Source organism: Spea bombifrons, chromosome 1 (genome assembly GCF_027358695.1).
Source record: "Spea bombifrons isolate aSpeBom1 chromosome 1, aSpeBom1.2.pri, whole genome shotgun sequence".
Classification (NCBI taxonomy): domain Eukaryota; kingdom Metazoa; phylum Chordata; class Amphibia; order Anura; family Pelobatidae; genus Spea; species Spea bombifrons.
Window position 1 is genome coordinate 144,715,539 of NC_071087.1, and position 27,959 is coordinate 144,743,497.

The window sequence follows — 27,959 nt, forward strand, 5'->3', positions numbered from 1 at the left end:
CGCATGCATATGATTTTAAAGTGTTACGTGTGGGGTGAGTGGTGTCGAATAAAAAACCAAAACCTGTCTGTCTGCATATATATAGAGCAGTTCTATAAAGCATCACAGAGAGAGATGCTGACACACAAATTAGGCAAAATTTACTAACATAACCCCCCCCCCCAACTGTATGTCTGGTTAATGAAATATAAATACACAGCTCAAGGTATGTATTATTTTATTTTCTGAACTCTTGGAATCATACAGAGCTTCCACGGAAACGCGGGTAAATCGTAAAGGCATTAAAAAAAAAAGAAAAGAAAAAGAAGGCTTGGTTGTATTTAGTCTTCCAACTTCACTGATTCCAGTACGGAACGCGCGTCTTTATATTCCTCAGCCTCTTCCAAGTCTTTTTCATTCTCCTAAAAAATGAAAAACGTTACATCAAGTAAGTTCAGTTAAAAAATCTTCAGATCAAAGTAATGCTGCAATGAGTGCTTCGGCAAATCACGAGCACAATACCGCAAACACAATGTCCCATTTCACGGATCAATAATAGCGGTTCTAGAAATGTAGTTTTGCTTTTAATTTTATGGAGACATGCTAAAATTCCTACATCAACTTTAAAACTGCCCCTACAACATTGCAGATACCTTTTTGAAATTCATATCTATATCTACTCTGTTTTGAGTTTTATATACAAGCAAATTGTACGGCCATTGGTAGTTTGGGATATTCTTATGCTAGTTGTGTGTGGATAACTGAATACCGTGCAGCCTACTGCAGTTATCTTTGTTTCCAAATGTGTATGCTTACAGCAAGAATGGTTTAGACGAAGCGCAATGCATACGATACCGCTATCCAGACACCATCAATCACATGTTTCAGCCCGCTGTGTTTATACTCGTATATAATTATGAAAATTAGGATTTCAGATTAGTATAGTGTTTAATTAGCCACCATTGTACAATTCTGCAGAATGACTTTCCTCTAGTTACCCGTGCAAAAGCTTCTGTGAGAATAAACAGGCTTTAATTACATGTATGCACATTACTTACCAAGAGCTGCGTGAGATCTGTATGCGCTGCCTCTAATCTGCGGTGGCAGTCTGGGACCATCATGCGGGATTCTTGCAATACCTCAATCTGAAAGGCAATATTCAATGTTACATTTGCTAAAGAATACATATTGCCAGTTTAGTAACAAAGACGTGTACAATTGATCTTGATGGAAACCTGCTCTTAAAATAATGCTAAAAGATGCAGAGGTGTTCGGGTTAACAGTGATATGGATGGCGAGGTCCAACATGCACTTGCTGAATTCTTATTAGACACTTCAGCCATCAAAATTCACTTTTATGCATGATGATGGGGGCATGGTCCCTTTACAAGTTTATGTGGTCCATTTCGCGAACGCATAGGGGGCATTCTGCAGAATCTTCTCAAATGCATTTGCCCCTCTCCCCCACCCCCAGCTAAATGCCTCTCCCTGCATGTGATGTACTCGACCCCCCAGTCACCTAAAGCGCTGTCTCTACTGAACGCTGCACGCAGGGTTGTGCTTAAACGCCAGTGCACCTTTGCGTAAAGCTTTCCCATTGATTTCAATGGGATCACTTTCCCTCTCACCGATTGGCTGCGTAAGCTGTGAGTGACAGGAATAAGCCCATTCACTGCATTGGAAGGGCTTTACCGCCAGCCGGTTTTACTCTCTGTCTGCAGACTCAAAACACTGCTCTCCCAATGTGCTCTCCAGCGCTCCGGACTACATGTGCTCATCTTTCCCGATATCGCTTTTGATATTCTTGTTACTGAAGTTTTCAGTTATTAAGAGCATCATTTTCTGTACATGTTTGTCCATTTAACCAATTTTCCCTTTCTTTCCCGCAATGAGATTTTGTTTCCAACATAAAGAAATGGCATATCATTTGTACGCTATGTGATGGAAATAACAGCTTTCATGCCAGTTCCTTGTCAACCTCGCCACTTAGCAAAATTCTTTTTTGGAGCATTAAAAAAAACAAAAAAAAAAAAACAAACGCTCTCCCCTGCTTTTCAGGATGCAACTCTAGCAAGATGGGATCAGCTGGCTGCATACATAACCCCTGCATCGTTTGGATAATAAAGAAATACTGCGCTAAGATAATATCACATCGAGATAATTACCGCATGAAAAAAATATTATTGAGTATATTGATCACGCGGCGAGCCTCGGCAGGAGGTTTCAAGGGAAAGAGAGCGTTATAGAAAATGGAAAAGCGGAAAGCAGCAGGTTTTTATTTTGATGCTTATCATGCATAAAAAAAGTTATTACTTATCCCCGCGCTTCATTTTGGAAGAGATGATATTCTCACCATGCAGCTTTGAGTAATAACGCTAAACTGGCGCCCCGCTGAACGAACATTTTTTCCCCGGCCTTCTCTCTTTTAAATATTGTGCTGTGCAAAACCTTATTCTCTCTTTTTCATACGAAGCGCCGGTCACAATAATACGCAGTTAACAAGGACAGCTCTGGAAGTTAATGCATCAGCGAAACCAAAAAAAAAAGTCACTTTTGTTAAGATGGAACAAGGAGTATGCGGTAAAAGAAGGTCTGTAATGCGCTTGGATATTATTTTAGCCAATGCCTGATTTAACTTCATATTTCAGAGAACTTTGGGTCACTCCGAACATCATTTCCAGCAGAGAAGTTTGCTTACCTTTACGCGGTGTATAGTAAACAGGTCTTGAAATCGTGAAATGAGCTGGCCTGTTTATTCACATAGGGTAGGATTCCAGAAATATAGATGTTATAGGCTATGATAAACACAATTCAGCAGGAAATGTACTTCTATGGACTACATAAGAGGTGGTTTTTACGGTCTATCTGAATTTTTTGGGACAAAAACAAAATCTATTCAACTTACCAGTATCTATTAATGGGGGAAACTAGAATGAAAAGCGCATGCTTTTATTAGCAACAATGCTGCTACGACTACATTGCTGCACACGGGTTATACCCTGGCCAGATCAACCCAGAAACCAGACTGAAATGGTCGAAGGAGCAGATATTTTGAATTTCCGCCGTGGTTCTCTCATTGTTGGCGCGTCCTCGGCTTGGCCCCAAACTATGTATTTTATGGTGTATAATGAGCATGCACACCTGTTTACAGACCAATCTTCCACACACTTAATCTTCGGCTCTACCGCCGTGTTCATAACCTTGAGATTGAGCCAGAGTCAAAATAGCTTTGGGATAATGAATAAATCCATCCAATTTCCAATTGCAATATATTGCGTGGGATGTACATGCATATATAACAATAATCGGAATAAAGAAGCCGTATGCAGTTATTTATTTATGTGCAGAATGAAGTTGAATAATGAAAGCACCACAAGACATATCTTCTCATACAGCCAGGACATAAATAGACGCCAATGAGATATTCTGGAGCGCTCAGAGGGTTCAAATGTTTAATTAAGATAAACAGCAGGTATTAAAACTCAGTCCATGTTTTGGTCTTTGGACCCTCATCACTCGGACCTCCAGTTACCTCGTCGGCATTGCAGGAGGATGAGGGAATTTGCAGAACTAATTATCCTGCCCAATTAAATGAAATCTCACAGTGACAACAGACAGAGTAATGATAAAGCGTTACCTATGCAGCCTCCGCCCCGGACAAAAGAACCTCTGAGCGTTCTAACAGCTCCTGTAACCCAAAGAAAGGGGTCTATCTTACTGCTCATGCGCTATAATGCCTGCCGCCAACTGAAAACATGAACATGGAATCAAAACTAATGCCAGAGGTGTGAAGATGCGTTGGGTACGGTTTGGACACAACAGGCAGGTATAGTCTGTGTGAATACTTTAGCTAAATATAATTGTTTTAGATTGTAACCTCTGTGGATGAAGGAACTCCTATTCTAATGTATTCATACCTGTCTAAAAGACTACTGTACTTATTAAATGGCAGTATGGCCCCTTTACTATAAATTGTAAAGCACAAAGTACATCTGTTAACTAAAATATAAATATCAATTCATACAAATTATCGAAGGTTCCCTAGCCGTCCTTACATGCACCAAACCACTATTCTTTGAGAAAAGCTATCTTGCCGTTCAAACCGATGTTCGTGGCAATAGTATAGACGAGGAGCCTCTGGCCTGCTGAGCCAAGGCACACGGAGAGCGGAAAATGTGCATGCGATGCCCGGTGCTTTGCTGCCTCTAATGAAAGGCTATTCAATAGGAGGGCTGCGGTGCCGCTCGCAATATTACACACAAAGGACACAACGTAGCTCTGTAGTTAATTTTTTAAGAAAAAAATATATAGTTGACGGGTGATGAAATCCTGAAATTAACTGGCATTTTTGGGTGTACAGGGTAGGGTTCCAGAAATGCAGCTCTTGTGCATTATTAACATTAAACCGTATATCCAGAAATTAGCATTACTAGGGATCTTTATTACATACCACATTCAGCCACTCCTACTGCTCTCAGCCACAAACACGTCCCCAATGACCAGCTTGCCGAGTGGCAGAGAGCTCTCATCTCCTGACTCGGAGCCGGCAGCCGTGTTACTCGGAGCCGGCAGCCGTGTTACTCGGAGCCGGCAGCCGTGTTACTCGGAGCCGGCAGCCGTGTTACTCGGAGCCGGCAGCCGTGTTACTCGGAGCCGGCAGCCGTGTTACTCGGAGCCGGCAGCCGTGTTACTCGGAGCCGGCAGCCGTGTTACTCGCACCCGGCAGCCGTGTTACTCGCACCCGGCAGCCGTGTTACTCGCACCCGGCAGCCGTGTTACTCGCACCCGGCAGCCGTGTTACTCGCACCCGGCCACGAACAGAACACCTGAAAACAGCAGATTACTCCCGCTCTTCAATAATTATCAGCTCTGGGGCTGCGCTGTTATTCTATGCGTGGGATCGGATCAACTGATACCAATTTCAGGCCCTGCCTTTCCCAAATGTCATATTTGCTAATGCTTTAAACGCTGCTGAAAAGGGTATTTTCATAAGGGTTTAAACTTGATTTGTGAGGTTTTGTTTTTTCTGTTCACTTGCCTGTTTCTTAATGACATATTCATCTCCGCCTTCACTCTTCATTTTCTCTATTTTTTCTTCCTGTTGTATTGCTTCCTTTTGATACATGACCTTTTCTTTGGCCAATCTATAAAAGAGAAAAAAAAATGTGGTATAAACTGCATTTTGGCCTATGGTGATATACAGTATGCTACATTTTATTCCGCAAAAAAGCTGAATAGTGACCCACAAAACAAAAATCACTATAAAACAATGCATATTATGAGTACTTTAACATGCATTCTATCAACAACAAAATAATACATATACAGATAGCTCTCCTGATTGCAGCGTGAAGCAGTGTTTCGGTGGAAGGAACAGTTCCCATTGAAATCCCATTGAATGGCGGTGAGGATCTACGCGCAGAGAAACATCTCCCGCACAAGATTTAGCTCAGGGAGCGGAAAAGGGAAATTCATATGGAGGGATCCGGAGAATTCACCCAGGCATTTGCAAAAGAGAAAAAAATGCTAATTTAAAAGGGGCCACATAGTTATGACTCGCATTAAAATGCAAACGATGGCTGTAGCACATTCCCACCCGAGGCTCCACAAATGACACCTCTGAAAACCCAAACGTTTGAAATTCACCGCCATACCGACTAACGTACCGACGGGATCAACACTGTTCTAGCAACAGGTAAATCCCGTCACGTTTAAAGGCTGTACGGGCAATATTTTACCCCACGATGAAAACAATAACAGTGAATTTAAAGAGTATATGTGTGGGGAGCGGCTCTAGACGTGCCAGCTACAGCCCTCCATGTATAATTTTTTTACTTTTATGTAAGATGACAGGACAGGAATAGACTACTGATTTTGCAGAAAACTTGAAGTGAATGCCAAAAGAGAAACACGATAACACTTCAGTCTCAATTATCACTACTATAAAATGGTCGGTTACTACTATCTTTAGCACCTGTCATTTACAAAGCCTGGTTCCACTATTCCTTTTCATACAACAAACGGAGACAAACAGCTCTCAGCCCATCACTTTCAAAGCATCTCCTCGAATGTCAAACTACCAGGATTAGTAGCAGATAATGAGAGGGATTTGGGAATTGTTATAGACAACAAACTAGGAAACAATGTGCAGTGTCAGTCTGCGGTTGCTAAGGCCAGTAAGGTATTGTCGTGTATGAAAAGGGGCATCAATTCACGGGATAAAAATATAATTTTGCCCATTTATAGATCACTGGTAAGACCACACCTTGTATATGCTGTGAAATTTTGGGCACCTATAGTTATTAAGAAAGGTTAATTAATTTAAATCTGTTTAGTTTAGAAAAACGTCGCCTCAGAGGGGATATGATAACGTTATATAAATATATTCGGGGCCAATACAAACCATTGTGTGGAAATCTGTTCATAAACAGGACTATGCATAGGACACGTGGTCATGCATTTAGACTGGAAGAAAGGAGATTTAGTCTAAGGCAGAGGAAAGGGTTTTTTACAGTAAGGACAATAAAGATGTGGAATTCTCTGCCTGCAGAGGTAGTTTTATCAGAGTCTGTACAGACGTTTAAACTGCGACTGGATGAATACTGGATATAATTTTTAACCACTTAAGGACAATGGGCGGTCCCTAAACCCATTGAAAACAATGCATTTTGAGCCCGTACATGTACGGGCTTTGTCACTAAGGGGGTAAATTATGGGGAAATAGCTTCTTGATCCAAGGAGAGATCTGACTGCCATTCTGGGGTCAAGAACAATTTTCCCCCCTAGTTTGTTGCAAAATTGGAAAGAGACAACTGGGATTTTTTGTCTTCTTTCGGATCAACAGCAAGATATAAACGGATAGGGGAAAGGCTGAACTTGATGGACGCATGTCTTTTTTCAGCCTATGCAACTATGTAGTAGCAGCAGCTATTAGAGTATTAAAAACATCTATTAATGTTTTTTTCCGATTTTATCCTTTTGGTATCTAGCACAGACTTTTATTTGGCTCAAACGTTACATCTTGCTGGCCCAATAAATAGTAGGAATTTCCACTAAAGACTCCAAACCAAGGCGTGTAATCTTTTTTATTCATGACCAGAACTGCTAGCAACGCCTCAGCATCTCAAAAGGTTACCGAGAACATCCAGAGAAAACCCTATGGATTATTTGGGCGATTTATATACAGCACCTCAGAAGCAATATACACCGTGGCCTATAATAGCACAAACGGCTTAGGGGTTACATATAAAATACATGTTGCATAAAGAGTAAATGCTGTCTAACTCATAACAAATAGTTCATTTTAATGCCAGAATTAGAGAGATATGGTGATTTAAGTAAAACAACTAATAATGCTCTTGATGGGTAAATGATCACAGTTATCACACTGTACTTAGACTGCCGGTATATTCCATATTTCTAAACAAATCGTTCCTACCTGAAAAATGCATAAAAAAAAAAATAATAATAAAAAATGTAACGCTCACAACATTCTCAAATCTAACCCAAGGCTAAGTGGCAACGTATGAACAGGGTCAAAGCTGCTAGCGTTCACTAGCTAGAAGAATTCTACTTATGAGTCCATCTTGCTGATTGAAAATCTTTATTTCCCATATTTAGTGTAAAAGCACATAACATTTCCCTTGGATAGACCGCGTATAAACTTTTGCAAAGCACAATCTCTCTGAACTTGCAGCCGGCGGTAGAAGCCGTTTTCAGCTATTTGTAATCCGACTGCATGCTTATCAGCCGCGAACCGTGGCAGCTCTGCTCATTTCTGCTCATTGCACTAATCTACTGTCTTTACTCCATTTATTTGCCACTTTTGCTGCTCCTTTACAAAACACAACACTGGCCCTTCGAAGATTAATTGATCATCCATTTAATCCCAATTTGGACCAAGTCAGGTGGTAAATGGACCATTTTTGCTTGATTGGTAGTGAAATGTGTGCAAGCAGATTGATAAATTTTGATTATTTATCAATTACCGCCAAATGAACTAAATCTATTGAATAAACTTGAACCTGATTGCTATAATAGAGTTTGAAAATATCGCTATTGATAATGATTCTCGCTAATAGTCTTTTTCCGGCTGCCGTTCCCGGGTTGTCGGCAAGACAACAAAGAATTCATTTTTCATAACATCCCGCGGCGTGTGCCTCGGCAATCCGTCATTAATCAGTACCATGATCGGGCTGCGCCTCAATAATGTGTGTTGCTTTGCTCACAAAGCCTAAAACACTCTGTCATATTTTATGTCAATTACCAGTCATTTTAATATCCTTCCATCACGGCATCTTGTAATAGTTAACATACGCTACAATAAGTGTCTTAAGACTCCTCGGGATGAGTTATACGGCGGATACGCTTGCCTTTTCTGGAATGCAAATAACACAAAGAAAAGAAAAACAGATTTAATGGGGAAAACGTCCCTGGATCTTAATTTCTGATTGCCGAGGCTAAGTCACTTAGACGAAGGGTGGAGCTCAGCTTGTTTTAAACGAATCTGCCAGTGTGTTTTCCCAGAGTTAATGGAAAAGCCGCTCTCTGGAAAATGGAAAAAAGAATTAGAGCCGACACGCATTCAGCAAACCCTAATACTGTATTTTTGAGGCATGGAGCCGGCGCCAGTTTCAAACGACAAAGCTAAATTACTGTTGTCATTTTATTAAGGGCATCCGCTGTGCAAGGAGCCAACTGAAATGTGCAAAGCTGTATAAAAGCCATGCACAGGGTTTTTAACTTCCAAAGAGGAGAAGGGAAGCCGGGGCAATGCTTCATTTTACTTTAGTCTCTGACTGCAGGTCCTGCCCAAGGTCACACTTTAGTAAATGCGCACGAGGCACTGAGGCGGAATTATAAATGATACAGAAGAGAAGCCACCGTTGGCTGAATTTCTATTTCGGTAACAGAACACGCTGCCACCGGCTCAAATGAATTTCTTTATTACAGGCGAGAAATTAATCATAATCTGGCTTCTTCGGGTTTGAATAGGCAAGCGGTTAAACCAGAAACGGATTGCGTAAGACGAAAAGAGCAACGCGCAGCGTAGAAGTTAATGAAGATTCTCCCGTTTTCATTACGGCGAGGGACCTCATCGAGGGACCAGATTCCTTGGCACAATTATTTAGTTTGTAAACCAGAGATAAGTGGAATTATAGTTTGAATTATTTTGGATTTATTGACGTGGCCTACATGTGGGAGACCATGAAGAAACGTTAAAGAGGTGAATTTAGCCATCACTTTGTGGCCCATTTGAATAAAATGCACTCTTAGATAAATGTTTCACGGAGAGCCCTGATTAAAAGTAGATGAAATTAACCCTAAAACCCTGCAATAAGAAAGTCACATGACCGTACGTAGAGCCCCTGGCCATATGATATAACTGCAGATGGCTTCTGAATCATTGACAGTATCAGCAACGGCATCATTCTCCCGTATGCTTGCTGTCACTTTGATATATTACTTTTCCGCATACTACATGCTGCTATATTAACTTCTAAGAAAAAATGAACATATTTGCGAGACTCTGGTAATAAGAAATCCTGTATAGTTCTGCAAAGCATGGTCTCCGATGTCCATTTTACTTCTAGAAACATAAAAATGTATTGGCCTGTTACATAGTAAGTCAACGTCTGAAAACACAAACTATATCACATGTTAAGTCAACAATTTGACCCAAAAAATTGCATTTTTGCACAGCACAAACAAATTACTCAGCTGAACGTTAAGGTAAACTGTTATTAGCATTCACAATAAATATAAGTAGGGATGCACTGAAATGAAAATTCTGGACCAAAACCGAAAATTTAGGATTCACTTGGCCAAAACCGAAAATGACCCCCGCACCTTTAAAAATTAAATAACCACACATATAAAAGTAACAAACCAAAACTGGACAAAAAAAAAAAATCAGTAACAACAATAATATATATGTGTGTATATGATTGCCAAGAGCAATCACACTCCTATCATGCCCAGGCAACCAGTACATGCTGGAACCTGGGCATGATAGGAGTGTGATTACAGCCACCCTATGCTATGCTACCCCCACACACACACACACACACTTCCATGCTATCACACACACATTCATATACTCATATTCATTCCCTTAATCACACGTTCTTGCTCAAACTTCCCCCACCCCCTTACCTGAACTGCAGAGCTCTCACTCGCAGACTTCCGCAGGGGCCCTGCTGCTTCCTCTGTGTGAACAACTTCTCTTGTTTCCAACCCCCCCCCCCAGGGAAGCAGGAATGGAGCAGAGTCATGTGAAGCGCATTCACGTGACTGCGCTGGCTTCCTGCTTCTCCTGGCCGGTACAAGAGAAGCTGCTCACACACTGTGCGACCAACGCAGGTAAGCAGCCTGGCCCCTGCAGACGATTATTTTCGGCCAATTTTTTTTTTTTTTATTTCTACATTTTGCAGATAATGCCCTTTTTGGCCGATATATATCGGTGCATCCCTAGAAGGTAATATATTAATATTCAATCATGCTTTAATTTGCTTATAACTACTAAATGTAAGGACCTACTTAATTTCAGAGTAAAATTCAGTGGCAGCTGAACCCATATAACTACAGGGTACAGTCCCCAAAGTTATGTTATTTTTATTTATTATTATTTTGAGGATGGCCAAAGACTCAAGAGCAGCAGAGATCACCGACACCTTTACTGGTATGGGATTGGGATTCCACCCCTCTCCCTCTACAACCACAACGCAGCCGGGATACTGTAAATCAGAACGTTATTATTAAAGAGAAAAATTCAAGTAAAATATACTAAAAGTTTTCCAAATGCTAACTAAAGATCACATGTATATTAACTCATTATCAGATATTCTCTGTCACGTTTAGAAATTTCGGTTCCTGTTGCGCATCTGTCTTGTTATCACTTACAGCCAAAACGCGTTAACGGCGACATTAAAAACGCCCTCACATTAGCGCGGACGCACCACCTGAAGCAGAGGCACTTTATTAAAAACGTGCCGTTCCCCAATACTCGCAGCTCTCCAACCAATTTGTTAATCTTCTAAAAGAATTCCAGCAAACGCGTCAAGCATGAGCTTTCCTTCATGAACACACGCTGGCTGCCAGCTCAGAACGACAGCCTTCCACACAAACTTCTCAGCAAAAAGTAAATGTACGGATAGAGTTTACTCCCAAGTTTCGCATATCCACAACAAACTACATTAAATCTTTCGATTACAGACCTCAGCAAGTTAAACCTCCACTTTGTGTGTGTTTGGGCTCCAAAAACGGAACTTAATATGATCTGCAGATTTTATACAATACAGAAAACAAAATACGTATACATTTATGAAGTATTTTAGTAAGAGGCAAACAGTGGAATTACGCTGATTTTCAGAGATATACACATATATTTGTCTTCTTAAAACAAGTTTCTGATCTGCCCGACCTTGTCAGCTGTAAAGATTCACCAGCAGAACTATTCTCTGCAGAGACAGATGCGTTTTATTAGGAGTCACTGGTAGAAAGTTCCACGGAGCCGTACAATATTATTGGGTTGACGTATGGTGAATATTACAGGATATAAAACGTAATGAGGACCCTCATCCCCAGAGCTTAAAGGCTACGGCATCGATAGACGCCTGAATGAGAAAGGAAAGAACACCTTCTTGTGAAAGCCCGCTGACAAAGGCAAAGACAGTTAGTCAACCCAAAACAAAAACCCACGTATAGCTATATGAAGCAAGTGTTAATGAAAAGGGGTAAAATGTTTAAGTCACAGAAGAGCTACAAGGCAAGCGTTTACCCCAACATGTGATATATATATATATATATATAGATAGATAGATATATATATCTCTATCTATATATATATATTATCCATGCATGCATATGTATTGCATATGCTCATACACACCTGCACTGCAAGCAAGCACTCACCAATTATTATGGGGATTGGTATTGCTAGATGACCAGAGACTAAAAATAAATGAAGTACAAATTTCGCTGTAAAACAAAAATCATTCTCTGGTGTCAGTCACACAATATAAGAGGCAATAATCACCATAAGACAACTTACAAGAACCATCCAACAGAAGTCTCGGCAGAGGAGCGCACATCCAATTCTGAATAAAGTTACTCCGGAGCGACCAAGCGACCGCTTTACAATCTACAGCCGCTGCTTAAGTCTACTACGGTTACGATGTTGAAACGGCTCCAGTACAATGAATTCTAATAGCACTCGCTGCTCACTATTTTATAGTTGCTTTGATCCATTAATCAGCTGAGAACATAGATATTCCACTCGTATCAGACTTTATGTGCAGAAACGTATAGGCTGTGCGAATTGGGGATCTGATATCTTTGAGTGGTGAGAGACTAGCTTTTAAAGCGCATCGCTATTAAATAAATGCCCACTCAAATCTTTTGCAGTATAAAGTTGCTTATTACTGATAAAAACACTGTAACCGGACATTTCCTAGCTGCCTTTAATTAGTCACGTGACCCTTTCTACTTCCTTCCAGCCAACAGATGGGTCGGAGTCGGTTGGGGGACTCAAGGATATTTTTGATGAGAGATGAGCTTTCTATTTCTTGAAGGCAGACATCATTTGAATGGATTATCTCAGTACCTGTAGCGATGTTTAGACGTTTTAAGAAACTAAGAACGCACATTAGTTAGTAGTTATGGCCCACAAACAGTGGGTTATTTTAACATGTAGACGGCATCAAACATGTTTAACTCTGCACAGCGTCACATGCAGGACTCGGGACCACGACGGGTCCGCTTTTGGTCACTGTGATTCTGTACTCTTTAAACATACATGTGATGCGGCACAGGGACAGATTCACATTTTTTGGAAAGGGGGAAAGTGGTTTCCTTGAGAAGAGCAGAAGAAAAAAAAATCAATACTTGATCCCTACAGGTTCAGATGTAAAATTCTTTAATCAAGGCTTGTAGATTTGTAATTATGGTATGTCAGCCGCATTTAAACAAGAGTGTTAAAAGATTGTTAAAGTTAAACTAACACAATTGCAATGTGAATTGTCTTAGTCTCATTCTAATCTACTGGTGTCACTTTCATTTAACCGGAAGGAAACAACGGGGCCGTGTCAGAGCCGCTTTTCCGTGCCCCTAGCGCTCTTTATTCGCCTTAAATTGCAGGCCATCATTAGTTTCAAATTGATAGAAAAAGACATATTTAAAGATGTTTTTATGCAATTAAAGACTGGTTTAAAAAGAATCCTGGAACACAAGGCTTTGTTTCAATATGTTTAACCCTTTAAGTGTCAGAGCACTTTTGTTGCCATGTGGGAGGCTGGGACAATTTTCATATAGTGAGATTTGAGTGATGACCTGATATATAGCTTTACCTAGGGGATTTATTTTTTTTGCGGGGGTGAGACGAGTCAAAAAGTAATCGAGTCGAGAGTAAGCACTCTATTCTACCACATAACATAAACACAAGAGAAAATAGCAAAAGCAACAAAAACTACATCCAATCCCGTTAGTAAATATATCCAGTAGATATGGTTGTACATACTTGCACACCAGCTTCACATAGGTTGGCTGGATGAGGGTGATGGGATGTATGGTCCACCAAAGATCATCTAGCTTTTTTAACATTTATATAGTAAAGATATAAACATGTGAGCTGCCATGGACTGATCAGCAGTGTTCTCTGTTCCGTGAATGAAGCCTTTGCATTGAACTGTAACTTGCGTGTACAGTAACAAACAGCTTCCAGCGTAGGTAACAAAGATGGCTGCCGATCAGTCCCACTACACACTAAAAGTTCTGGAAGGGGGAGGACGCTACTACGCATAAATAAGCTCTTGGAAGCTAATGTCACCACGTAAATCTGCCTTATATACCGTATTGGCTCGGATATAGGCCGCCCCCGTATATAGGCCGCACCCTAAAAGTTTGGTGCTTTTTTAAAGAAAAAGTTTTTTTTCTTTAAAAAAGCACCAAAAAAAACATGCTGCCACTCTGTCCCCCCCCCGAGATATGCTGCCACTGTCCTCCCTCCCCGCGATCCGCTGCCGCTGTCCTCCCTCCCCGCGATCCGCTGCCGCTGTCCTCCCTCCCCGCGATCCGCTGCCGCTGTCCTCCCTCCCCGCGATCCGCTGCCGCTGTCCTCCCTCCCCGCGATCCGCTGCCGCTGTCCTCCCTCCCCGCGATCCGCTGCCGCTGTCCTCCCTCCCCGCGATCCGCTGCCGCTGTCCTCCCTCCCCGCGATACGCTGCCGCTGTCCTCCCTCCCCGCGATACGCTGCCGCTGTCCTCCCTCCCCGCGATACGCTGCCGCTGTCCTCCTCTGCCCCCCCCTCCTCGACTTACCGGAGCAGACTCCCGGGTGTCTTGCGGGGCCGGCGAGGGACATCTACGCAATACGCGTATGCAACTTCCGGTACCGGAAGTTGCATGCGCGTATTGCGTAAATGTCTCCGGTAAGTCGGGGGTGGGCAGAGGTAAAACGCTTAGATAACCTCCCGTGCCGGCACCCCCCCCCCCCCGTGGGAAGTGCTGGCAGGGGAGGCTGTCTGAGCGTATCGGGGAGAAGGATGCAGGTCCCCTGTACCGCTGCGGGGGATCTGTATCTTAACCCCGCTGCCTGCCCGGCGCCCGGGACTGCATGTCCCGGGCGTCGGGCGCTAGAGCCCGAATATAGGCCGCACCCCCACTTTAAAAACTTAAAGTGGGGGAAAAAAGTGCGGCCTATATTCGAGCCAATACGGTATAATATACTGTATTTGCCTGATTATAAGACGACCCCCCCAAAATTTGAATATTAATTTAGGAAAAAAAGAAAAAGGCCTGAATATAAGACGACCCTATAGGAAAAATAATATTACCGTATTTGCTCGATTATAAGACGAGGTTTTTTTCAGAGCAAATGCTCTGAAAAATACCCCTCGTCTTCTAATCGGGGTCGTCTTCTAATCAGACCTCAAATAGAGGTCTGATTAGGAGACTAAGATCCAGATCCCCCGCACCGCTGCAGGGGACCTGGATCCTCCTGTCGTCGCCCCCCCCCCAAACACACTTACCGGTGCTTCCGGAGGTGAAGTTGGCAGCGGGGGTTTGTATGCGTCCGTCGCAAATACCTTCCCCGACTGCCAGAGATCAGAGTTCCAGAGTTCCTGATCGCTGACAGCCGGGGAAGGTATTTGCGACGGACGCATACAAACCCCCGCTGCCAACTCCACCTCCTTCCGGCTGCCGCGGAATGAGACGTCAACCCGCTGTCCCGGCAATACAGCAGGAAATTGGAAGCACCGGTAAGTAAGTAAGCGTGTGTGTGTGTGTGTGTGTGTGTGTGTGTGTGTGTGTGTGTGTGTGTGTGTGTGTGTGTGTGTGTGTGTGTGTGTGTGTGTGTGTGTGTGTGTGTGTGTGTGTAGGGCATTTCTGGAATGCCTTACACCCCTATATGCCACTCTGGCACTTAGGGGGTTAAAAGGCATATTATGGGGCAGAGTGGCATATAGGGAGGTATAAGGCATTTCAGGAGGCAGAGTGGCGTTAAGGGGGCATTTAATAGTGCACTCTGCCTCCTGAAATGCCTTATACCTCCCTATATGCCACTCTGCCCCATAATATGCCTTTTAACCCCCTAAATGCCAGAGTGGCATATAGGGGTATAAGGCATTTCTGGAGGCAGAGTGCTCTATATAATGCCTTTTAACTCCCTTAATGCCACTCTGCCTCCTGGAATGCCTTATACCTCCCTATATGCCACTCTGCCCCATAATATGCATTTTAACCCCCTAAATGCCAGAATGGGATATAGGGGTATAAGGCATTTCTGGAGGCAGAGTGGCACATAGGGGGTCAAAAGGCATACCATGGGGCACAGTGGCATATAGAGGGTTAAAAGGCATATCATGGGCCACAGTGCCATATTGGTGTGGCAAGCCTGGGGGCAGATGTGCGTAACTGGGGGACAGGTTGGAAAATACAATAGAAAATATAAAAGAAATAAAAACAAAAAAAAAATATTTTTCTCAATCATAGCTTTTATTAAAAAAAATAGTTTACATGAATTAACATTTACTGGTAAAACTTTTTTCCTTTAGGGTCGTCTTATATTCAGGCTTTTTCTTTTTTTCCTAAGTTAATATTCAGATTTTGGGGGGTCGTCTTATAATCAGGGTCGTCTTATAATCGAGCAAATACGGTAATTCACATGTAAACTATTTTTTCATATTCAATAAAAAACTATGCAAAAATGCATTTCTTGTTTTTATTTCCCAACCTATCCCCCAGTTATACACATCTGACCCCAGGCATGCCGCTCTCCCCCCTATAAGTTCACCCCCCCATGACTAGCACAAGCTTGACAAAGGCCGGTGGTAGAATTAGTGCATGGAAAGGGCTAAAATACTCCCATTTGAAATACACTGGGATGTCTAGCTTTCAAAAATATCACTCAATTCCACTCAACCTTGTAACTGTTCACATGTAGATTTCACTCTCATCCAAATGAAAAGCCACTTAATACATCATCCATGCAGCGATGTATCCTAGGGTGCCAGGTCCGAGGGGGGGCAATGCCCCTGCTGTCAAACCAGGGGACAGATCATCCTATTGGGCGATAAGACCCCCCAGTATTCTGTTGCTCAATGGACCTGTTACAGGGGAGATCTTTGATCTCCTCAACTGGCCCATTCACACTATGGAGACTGTGCCAAATCAGCAAAGCCTGCAGTCGCAGTCAGAAAGCCATGGCACCCATACTTCTACATCTGGTTCCCAAGTGGCTGTGCCATTTTATAATGATCTAATATATATCGGCCATTAAAATGTACACTTGTGTGGATATGACAGCTGAGGGTCACATTATAACCCAAATGTTTACATGCAAATGCAGACTTGCATGAGATTTCCAGGGGGTTTAACAAGACCCCCACTGATGTATGCCTGTGAAAAGGAAGGGGGCTGCAGAATCGTCAGCGGATAAAGTTGTTTTGTTAAAAAAAAAAAAAAAGGCAGCTAGGTATTTTATTATATCGTTGTCCTATTAACCAATCTTATGAAGAGCTTATTTAACCCATTTAAAGAAATGTCAACCCCATAAATTACTGGAGCCCTGAAAGAAACACAGTGTGGGCCCATCCAGCACTAACCATGATCCGGCACTAACCATGATCCGGCACTAACCATGATCACACACACCTCTGACTGGCCAGGCCTATTCGATGACCCCTTGCCATCGTGGCATTCCGTGACAGAATGCAGGTAAGTTACAGCATTGCTACATTAAATTCCCATACACCTTGTCTCACAGCAGTGTGAATGGCAGTGGCCGCTAGTGACCGTTCAGTTATTACACTTCATTAGACGCATTGTACATGGGGTCACACGGTATTCCAGAGGGGCGCGCCCCTGGCAATTAGACATAAGAAAAAAAAGGTTTTTAATAACTTTGACACTTATTCGTAAATGCGTCTGTACAGCGTGGAATGGATGCTCTGTCTGTGAAGTAGCTGTCACACTGTCTGCGTCAGCGACCTATGTGCGGCCTACACAAACCCAGCATCCACACACGGGTTCCTTTATAACTGCACCGCTCCTGTCATTTCTCCAGCCCGCACGCTGAAACCGGCGAGGCCTAAACGAACTCCCCGTTTCCGCATGGATGCTGCGTTCACAGGCCGGTGATGCTGCTGCTCGGGGCCCTGTCAGAAGCCTTCCACACCCTGCCTAATTGCAATACAGAAGCAAAGCCACGGCTCCGGTTCAACCGCAGCGCTAAAAATTATTTTCTCACTCACCTCTTCACCACCCCAGTCTTGATCTTGATCTGCCTGACGCGCGGGTCCGCCATGTTACCGGGTTGTACGGACACAAAACGCGGCAATGACTCGGCTGCTTGAGGAAAAGCTTGGGCACACTACGAAGAGCAGGAGAACAAGTGCGCGTGCCCGCGTGTCCTTCGTTGCCGTGGAGACGGCGTTCTCTGTCATTGTGCGTGCCTGCGAGCGCGTTCGTTTGCTTGAAGTTTTAAAGGGCAAGTGCCATGAAAATTATTTTATAATTATTTTTATAAATACAGTGCTGTGTACACTAATGGGGTTGTAGCTCCTTTTGTTCCAGTAAGCATCTTTTATCTACAGACTTGGAGGCCGTAAAGATTCTTTACGGCGACCCTAATGAAGTCCTATCTGTCCAATGAATTCTTTTCATGCATATACTTTTATTAATCAGAATGTTAAACAGGGTTATTAAGCCTGAGCCATTCTATGGTTCACCACAAAGTTGTATGAACATATCTGTGAACTTCCATGGGTAGGCAACATACCTGGCAACTTCTGAGCTCCGGCTACCCGGAGCCTTCCCTTGCGGAATGCGTCGGGGGCATTCCCACCTACAATTATAATTGACATAATTGCAGTTAAAGCCCCATTAATTAGCGTGTCAAGACCCGGGACCCGGAGGATTCGGGTGTTAACCTAGAGAAGCGGTGCTTCACCCGGAGAGTTCCCGGGTACAGGCGGCAACACATAAGGGCAGGGCTAACTCCAGAGAGCCTTTTGTGAGCGCTAATCGGGTGGGAAGTAAGGGGTAAATTGGTGGAGAGTAGGCAGAATGGGGACAGGGAGTTACTTTGGCAAATCTGACAAAATTGTGCAGCTTCTCTACCTTGAAGACAAGCTTTCCGCAAGACAAGCGTGTGGCAGCTTGTTCAATCAGTTATATGAAAGTAGAGTGTATAGCGGTAGAGCATAAGTGTATGGTGTTAGCATGAGTGTATGTGTGAGCATATCAATGTTTGAGCGTGTGTGTGCTATGGTATGGTGCTAGTATGTTTGTTTTGAAAGACAGTTTGTGTAATAGTATATGTGTGTGTTAGTTACAACTGAGGCCTACAATGAAATACTGCTCCCAGGTGCCTCCAACCCTAGGCTCACCCTTGACTTTACTTTCCGCCTGGGTGCCACCTTGCCCAGATCCGAGTCCTCCCTTATAATCTCCAATGGAGCGCCTTCTCCAATTCTGTTCCATTTTACTGGACGTTCTCCTGGCATCCGCCAAACACAGACTCCCATCAGACTGCCATACAGAACCCGTTTCCACTGCTCCAGAGTCCAGTGGTGGTATGCCTCTCGATCCGATGCTTGGCATTGTACTTGGTGATGTGAGACTTGCATGCATTTACGTGGTCTTCAGCTTCATGGCTGAGTTGCTGCTGTTCTTAAACACTTCCACTTTCCAATAATACCACCTGATAGCAAGGCATTCAGCAACAATGAAAACCCACCCCAGGATGCATTGTGACTTGTCCGAAGAGCAGTCAAAAGCGACATTATGAGAGGTTTTGCAAGATGGCGGCGCATTTTAAATAATACGTTTCCAAGAGTGTCTCTCCAGACCCTCCTGAGAACAGTAGGCAAGTATTGCATTCAACCATGCAAGCCCAGCTTTTTAATCACTTTTTCATCATTATATTAGTAAAATATAAAAATAATTATGCAGTGATGTCACCATCAGGGGAAACATCCAGTTCCAACAAAATGTAAAACAAGTGCTAAGAATTAGTGCTGTATATTCCCAGCATTTGAAATAACCATGAAGTGTCTAGTATAAAAAAAAATGTATGTTTTGATGGGGTAGAGTAAATTGGCCGGGTTCAAAGTTATCCCAACATGGGCACAGAGTAACCAGATGTCAAAATGAAAAGAATGCGCACCTCCTAAATGTGGCCTTTTAGCCCCAAACAACCAGACAAACCTATGCATGGTATCACTGTACTCAGAGGTTGCTGAACACATAATGGGGTGGTGTTTGTCAGTGACATATAACAAAGGCTGTAAATTCATACCTAAATACTATGTGTGTAAAAAAACACACAAAAAAAAATTACTACCACAATATTTGACAAAGGCTGGCGATAGCATTAGTGCAGTTAAAGAGTAACTTCAATAATTGGAATACCCTGGGGTGTCTAGTTTTCAAAAAAAATATGGTTTGATGGGGTAAATTGAACTGGCCAGTTTCACATATGTTCTAAATAGGACACGGGGGGCAAGATGACCAGATGGTACAATTCTAAATTGAAAAATGCAAAGCAAAGGCGAGTGAGGTTTTTGCTTAGTGTTTCTGGCGGATGTGTTCTGGAGACACAAGAAGGGTGAAGGAATGTCAGCTAAATATGAAAAAAATGCATACTTTAACAAGGTGCCTATGATCTGTCACCAAGCAGAGCTGTCCCAACAGTAAAGGCAAACAAGATGGCTGCTTAGGGCACATAGGGGAGAAATCATAATGTAGTTTGCCTAGGATGTCTGAAACACCATGTCCTAGTAAGTGAGCTCTATGAACATTGGGCAAGTTATATCTATGGAACAGTCGTGAAATTCCAATTTTCAAGAAACTCAGCCAGCATCTTAAAAGAAAATATACAGTGTTGATAATATGCATAAAATTATGAGACTTGTAGTTCCACAATACCTGGAGTGCTATCCATGACATGTCAATGTATGGTGATTGCCCTGTTGTCACACAAAGGGTTAACTAAATTGCCTAGTTAAATTTCTCATTGGAAATGTTTCCATTTGTTACATTTTGTAACCTAATAAGAACCAGTGCTTAAATATTTAGTTTGAACAGAGGCATGGGTACCATCCACATGTCACACACATGATTTCTTGGTAATAATTTACATTTTTTGAAGGTAATGTTAAGATATTAAAGTACTATTTAAGTATCTTCATTTTACAATAGCCCTTCATAGTAATTCGAAAGCTCAAGAGCCAAGTTTTTAATGATGGTAAGTGCGAGGAAAATGTCATGGGCATAGTCAAAAAATTAGAATCAGAATTGTTTAATAAGCTCGTGTGCAGCGTTAGAAGATGAAATCACCTACAAAAGTGAATAAGTCAATTAAAGCAGCTGCTCATTCTATACTAATTTTTTTCCGTTTCTCTTACAGATACATGAAATATAAAGCAGTAATGAGGTTAACCCAATGGAAATCTAACTTCCAAAAAAGAGTCTCTATATTCAAAATCACACTGATTTTGGTATAAAATAGTTCTCCCTCTGGTACACCCCATGTTACAGCATAAGAACCCCATCAGTAGATAGGCTTTTATATGTTAAATGAAAATGTACCCTACCCAGTTCATACTAAGACTAAAAGAAGGAACATTATTTTGTCTAACATTATCTTAAGATGATATTATGCAAAACTAGTCTCTGTCTTTATTGTTATTTTTAATATGGTCTTCAAAATCCTCAGGTGTAAGGAAAGGTAACCTCTAGCTGTCCATAGTTGTCTTTTGAAGCACAGTTGTTTACACTAACAACACTAGGAAAACTGATTACCCAGCTACAGATACCAACTTTTTTGATCAGTTTGTCATAATCTTTCACAATAAAGAGGAAGTTGCAAGAGGGCACTTGTAATACTACGATTACAGAGCCACCGGAGCTCACAAGAGGCTTCCAAGGTACCCTGAGCTCACAGGTTTTGAACCATTGTCAAATAGCAGACTTGGTTGGCAAGGTTTCTCTATTACCATACCTATAAGGTTGTCACCTAAATATAGCTAGAGAAAACCACCAAAACTTGGCCCAGCCAAGAATGTGTCGAATAGTTGGTTTTTTTGCTGTGCACATTTGCAGGTTCTGACCAAACCTAAGTGATGAGCAGCCCCTGCAGCCACACAGGTGCGTCATCAATGGTGTCCAGAGAAGGCTTTAAATTGCACATTTAAAAAGTACAGTCCCACTGATTCAGCTCCTTGGTAAGCAATATAGCCATGAAAAATTAGATAGGACCAATAGGCCAATCTTGGGGTACTTTGATGTAGTGGTGGACTAAGCAATATATGACCATATAGTGTGACGGAATCCCCAAAGTTATGCCTTAGATCTGTGTTTTTTGAATGGTGTTCTCTGGCTATGCGTTGAATTCTTGCTTTGTTTTGTGGTCAAATAGCTAAACCTGATCTCTCTATATATATATATATATATTGTGGCAGACTCAGGGATGTATCCAAGATCTTCTTTTACATTATGGTTTTACCACTAAAAGGTATGACTTCCGCGTGTTTCTTTTCATTTAAACATTGCATTGTTGTGAATGTTCTATTCAAAACAGTTCACATTTAACTATTTTATATAAAGTAGCACACTTTAAATTATTTTATATTTACTGTTTAGTGGCTTGCATATATGTTGGGTATTGTTAGTTTATTTGAAAAAAGGTTAAGGTCATTTCTATAAGGAGATAAAGAGAGTGGGCATGAGACCTTCGTCAAGATCATACACTCTGGTCTGATGTAAACATCAGACTTGACTTGCAATTGCCCAAAGACCCATTCCTTCCAAGTACCGTATTGGCTCGGATATAGGCCGCCCCCGTATATAGGCCGCACCCTAAAAGTTTGGTGCTTTTTTAAAGAAAAAGTTTTTTTTCTTTAAAAAAGCACCAAAAAAAACATGCTGCCACTCTGTCCCCCCCCCCCCCCGAGATATGCTGCCACTGTCCTCCCTCCCCGAGATACGCTGCCACTGTCCTCCCTCCCCGAGATACGCTGCCACTGTCCTCCCTCCCCGAGATACGCTGCCACTGTCCTCCCTCTCCCGAGATACGCTGCCGCTGTCCTCCCTCCCCGCGATACGCTGCCGCTGTCCTCCCTCCCCGAGATCCGCTGCCCTCCCTCCCCGAGATCCGCTGCCGCTGTCCTCCCTCCCCGAGATCCGCTGCCGCTGTCCTCCCTCCCCGAGATCCGCTGCCGCTGTCCTCCCTCCCCGCGATACGCTGCCGCTGTCCTCCCTCCCCGCGATACGCTGCCGCTGTCCTCCCTCCCCGCGATACGCTGCCGCTGTCCTCCTCTGCCCCCCCCTCCTCGACTTACCGGAGCAGACTCCCGGGTGTCTTGCGGTGCCGGCGAGGGACATCTACGCAATACGCGTATGCAACTTCCGGTACCGGAAGTTGCATGCGCGTATTGCGTAAATGTCTCCCGCCGGCCCCGCAAGACACCCGGGAGTCTGCTCCGGTAAGTCGGGGGTGGGCAGAGGTAAAACGCTTAGATAACCTCCCGTGCCGGCACCCCCCCCCCCCGTGGGAAGTGCTGGCAGGGGAGGCTGTCTGAGCGTATCGGGGAGAAGGATGCAGGTCCCCTGCACCGCTGCGGGGGATCTGTATCTTAACCCCGCTGCCTGCCCGGCGCCCGGGACTGCATGTCCCGGGCGTCGGGCGCTAGAGCCCGAATATAGGCCGCACCCCCACTTTAAAAACTTAAAGTGGGGGAAAAAAGTGCGGCCTATATTCGAGCCAATACGGTAATTTTTGTGATCCACACTGTAGAGGACTTGCGTTTTACTACAAGAGGTCAATGAGTGTTGACTGTTAGCAAAAAGCAGTACGTATTCTTCAAGCACAGCTCACATTCATCAATTATCATTGCAAAATTAAGGAAAATTAGTGTACAATAGGCAGTTTTCCTCCTCATTACTCAATAGTGTCCAGCCAAGCCTCATTTAAAGTTTGTAGCACTATTTTATAGAATGGGCACCTGTAGCCTTGGCTGTTCTCATTATTATTTGTCACCGCTGAGTCCCTGTTTACTAAATATGTACACACTACAAGCTCACTTAAGTCGAGTGTCATAAACAAACATTCATTACTGCTGACATTAAGAAATCATTATGATGAAAGGATGCCTTTCAGAGATCTCTTCTTTACTACTCAATAAATGGGTTTTACAGATACTGCGCTTTAGAGAAGAGATCATTCATATTTATGTATTCTAATTAAGAAATAAGAGGAAACTGTGTGAAAATGTAGATGAGAGCACCCTTTCTGCTTTCATTTGCTCCTGAATTATCTCTTTTGAAATAAGTGAGGTCCTATTAGACAACAACTCATCTCCATGACACAAGCCACATCTGTCACATTCTTGACCCATCTTCTTCCAGATCACTCAGCCATGTCTTTGTATTGTCATGCCTTTATTATCAGAACTTTCCACAGCATATTGAAGCTATTGCTCAACCCTCCATGGCAAAAGAAAGGGTTAAGGTCTCAATATGGCACAAAATTCCGTATACACTTCTAATTAACATATATTTACTAGTGTTTCACAATTTCTTAAATACCTTTCATTTCTTTAAATATTTTGTTAAGCATTTATGGCTTAGTCAGTGCATATTTTTAACAAATATTAATTTTATGTAAAATATAATCTTCAGAAGGTTTAAGTGCCATGGTAACCATAATCCATACCAGTATGGTAATCCGTGTAGTTGTTAATTAATATTATCGTTTTTTCTAAACACATTTTAATAAAAATGTTATGTTTTAAAGAAAGTTCCCTCTTGCTAGCCTCATATTGAATAATTTGATTTAATAGGTTTTCAGGTACAACTAGGTTTCACTGGCATTAAATAGCACATTTTAACTAGAAATTTTCTTTTAGAAACAGAATTTAATGAGAGAGAAGAAACATTTGGCCCCATCTAGTCTGCCCATTTTTCCTGATATTAAAGACTCCAACGTTAATCAGTCCTTGATCTTGATTCAGGAAAGCTTTATGCTTATCCCATACATGTTTTAATTCCCTCACTGTATTAGCCTCTTTGTATTTTACAGTATAATGGGGAGTTCAGTTATATATAGTGCTCCACAGACATGTCGATTGTGGTCCAATAATTATGGATACATAAGAAAAGAGGATCCTACTACCATGTAGCTTACAGTCTAAGATCATTTATATAGTGTCAGTAAACTTTAACACAATTTAGCTCTTCAAATTTTAACATACAATTATTAAGTTCTGTTCTGTTGGAACAAATACCCCCGATTATTAGTTTATCATCACATTACCTGTAGGTAAACTTGGATGGTAATATATATATATATATATATATATATATATATATATATATATATATATATATATATATATATATATATATAATGTACTATATATTGGATGCCATAACATTATTATAACATTATTATAATTATGACACAATATTCATAAAATGTTCCGTGACAAGTACACAATGCTATCTCTAGATGGAAACTCCATTACCTATCGGCTGACACGGTGTGAAAGAGAGATGGGAGGTTAATACATAGAACAGAGGGATAAATTCCTTCCTAGATTATGCAAAGTAACAGACAGGTTATTACATTAATGTGACAGCGCTGTCCTGTCTACAGACTGAACAAAAGATCCATTCCTTGATAAGGTTGCAATTGTTGGCACAATTTATTGTTTTAGTTTCTTGGATACAGGTTAATCCAAGAAGGGAAATTAAGCATATGGAGGCTTTACCATAACAGCAGTTTAGGTGGTTGCCTTGGGCTCTGAGCTGGTACGCGACATGGCCAAGATGTTAGCAAGCAGGTGTATGGAGTTATTATATGGCTGATTCTCTAATACATAAGGCTGCCCTAAACATAACACAAGCATAACAACTGGGTTTGAGGTATTTGGTAAATAATTGCAAGATTAGATGGGTTGAATGGCTCCTTATTACAATAGCGTTCTAGATTACTATGTGTGTTATAATAAATACACAAGATGTATTTGCATACTTCTCAGCAATCCTATACACTTTGCTGTAATGTAGGCTTTATGTAATGCCAGTCAGCGATTTACCATTATCAGCTTTAATTCTACCCATTCTGGACCATTTATTCTTTGAAATGTTTTTTTTTAGCTTATTATTGAAACGCCAGTTAGCAGAGTGACTTAATGCATTTAAAGTACATTATACTGTTCACAACAAATGCTTATAGTTTTAGAATAAAAAGAGGGAGCTTATAAAACTAAGTAAAATACAGAACTGTTCATAAATAACTATTGTTACAATTTAATCCTGAATAAATCCTGAAAACGATCATTATATTACAGAAATCCTAACAAACCTTGGACCTTGAGTTAGTACGCATTCTAACTTGGCTCCCTCTCCTGTTTAATGCTGAAAGGTACACACAATATGATGTCCACGTAGGACCCCTTTCCTTGCAACAATGCACAATTAGTAATGTAGACACAATGCAAATACACATGTACGGCACCCCATTCATCATTATTTGCCTTTATTTATTCCTAAGGTTTTGACAGATTGATTAGAATTTCTACCAAAAAATAGATTGTTATACGGCCAAACATTTTATTGTTTTCCAAAGAGGAACAGAATTACCAAGATCCTCTTGCCACAAAGTAGTCCTATTAACACTTCTTCATATGTTAAGAACCTGCATTGATGTAGATTGTTCTAGATGGTTAGCGATGCAACAGAGTATATTCTTGTTTATATTTTTTATATTTTAAAAACATTAATTGTTACTTTCTGGGACATCTGTATGCTGATAAACACGGTCAAACCTTGGTGCAATCTGACATTTTCATTCTATTTAAAAGTATCCCATTGTGGCTGAGGTTAGTGATGTGAAATGTGGGTGTGCATATGATTACCCCATTAGTATAGAGTCCGTGTGTGAATGGGGTAACCTACTCCCGAAGCCTTCTGCCGCTTTAAGAATTGTGGTTCAGTGTGAAAAGTGGCAACAGATGTATGAGATAGAAAACCTGAACTCCCAATCTAAAATGTGTCAATGAACCAAAAACGACACAGCATAAAATAAACCTAGATGGATTTCGCTACCTACATTTCTCTAGTTCTCTAGTCTGACGCACATCAATTAGTGTGAATAAGGTAAAAATACTAATTTCCCCTACTTCCTAAAGATAATGCGTCTGAACCTTTATTTAAGAACCATCAACAAGTAATGAATATTACCCACAAAAACAGACATCACGTTTAAAAGGTTTCCGCGATCAAAATGAAGAAACCACGTTGTTTCCCTATTTTCCAGTAATGTGTTCTACTAAAGGGGTACATAAGCAGAAATGTCACCATTCTACTGATTTGTTTAATGATTCATGATATATCGTCGTTTTCTACAGCACAGTCCAGCAGAACATGACATCACTAGGAGTTAAGGTGAAAAAATGAGTGTGATAAAGTTTGAAATGTAGATTTATCTCCATAGCAACCTACCGGAATAACATCCTCAATGAATGAGCAGTTGCATTGGTTGCTATAGTGATAAGACCAAACTTTGCATCAGTCACATTTTATACATAACCTTATCTGGGGCGTTTTGTACCAGCACCGAAAATTTTATAAAACTTTACTGATGGCCCATACATGAAGTTTATATTTTAAGTATTCCTTTTTTTTAAAAATGTTTAAACTCTGTTAGTTTTCTTAGAAACATGGTTGTTATCTCCTCTTCTAGGTTACAAGGAAAAAAAACATATGCTAGATTTGTACCAACACAAAGTATACATATACATGGCTGGGCAGAGTATTTCACACAATAACATGCATAGGAGTGACATTAGGGTCTCTTAGCCATTTTTCTATAAGCCGGTCCACCTTTGGATTCATAAATACATATAAGCTATGAGCGGTCACTATACTGACGACTAATTCTGTTAACATTTAGAATATGTAATCATTTATTTCCTTCAGCAATTATTAGACAAAATAACCCACCATGGGACATATTATTCCTTATACTTCGATACACTAGATTTTCATCCACCAGTCTCAATTCACATTTTTAACCCTTGACTATCAACCTATTATCCACCTGTCAGTCATTCAGAGGTTAATGCAGACGTTCCCGAGGGACATCAGTGCCATTGTCAGGTTCTCTACCTGATTGTTGCAATAACTCATTATAGAGTTTACCCCTTTCTTTTCTGCCCCTCCAGCTTCATCAAGGATAATAAATAGACAATGCTTCTTTATGTGCGTATCTAAATGCAATTTAGGAAAATAAATAAATAAAATCAACTGTCATTAGCTTCCGTTTCACTTAGAGGAGGAGTAGGTCAAATAAGAAAAGTCGTCAATTAGAAATGAAGCCGGAACGACCTAATGATGTCGGATTTCACATTTTTTATATGCCTTAATGCAATTCATTATAAACCAAACTGACTTCAATAAGCTGCAGATATTAGCTTA

General features: G+C 41.6%; 1 protein-coding gene across 1 annotated transcript; it reads right to left on the reverse strand.

Moving 5' to 3' along the window:
- Positions 1–200: 200 nt before the first annotated feature.
- On the reverse strand, positions 201–17,886 carry TBCA (tubulin folding cofactor A). The gene is made up of 4 exons (XM_053447978.1): positions 17,729–17,886; positions 5,018–5,123; positions 1,038–1,124; positions 201–401 (listed from the first exon to the last, which is right to left on the reverse strand). Exons 1-4 carry the CDS (start codon positions 17,779–17,781, stop codon positions 321–323), a joined length of 327 nt encoding a protein of 108 aa, XP_053303953.1. The 5' UTR covers positions 17,782–17,886; the 3' UTR covers positions 201–320.
- Between the last annotated feature and the right edge of the window lie 10,073 nt (positions 17,887–27,959).

Bases quoted from the DNA above. Each gene is read 5' to 3' on its own strand.
- TBCA (XM_053447978.1), bottom strand. From the start codon at position 17,781: ATGGCGGACCCGCGCGTCAGGCAGATCAAGATCAAGACTGGGGTGGTG. The intron at 1,125-5,017 runs GCAAGTGAACAG...ATTGCCTTTCAG, and splicing joins AATATGTCATTAAGAAACAG to ATTGAGGTATTGCAAGAATC. The intron at 402-1,037 runs GTAAGTAATGTG...TTCATTTTTTAG, and splicing joins CAGATCTCACGCAGCTCTTG to GAGAATGAAAAAGACTTGGA.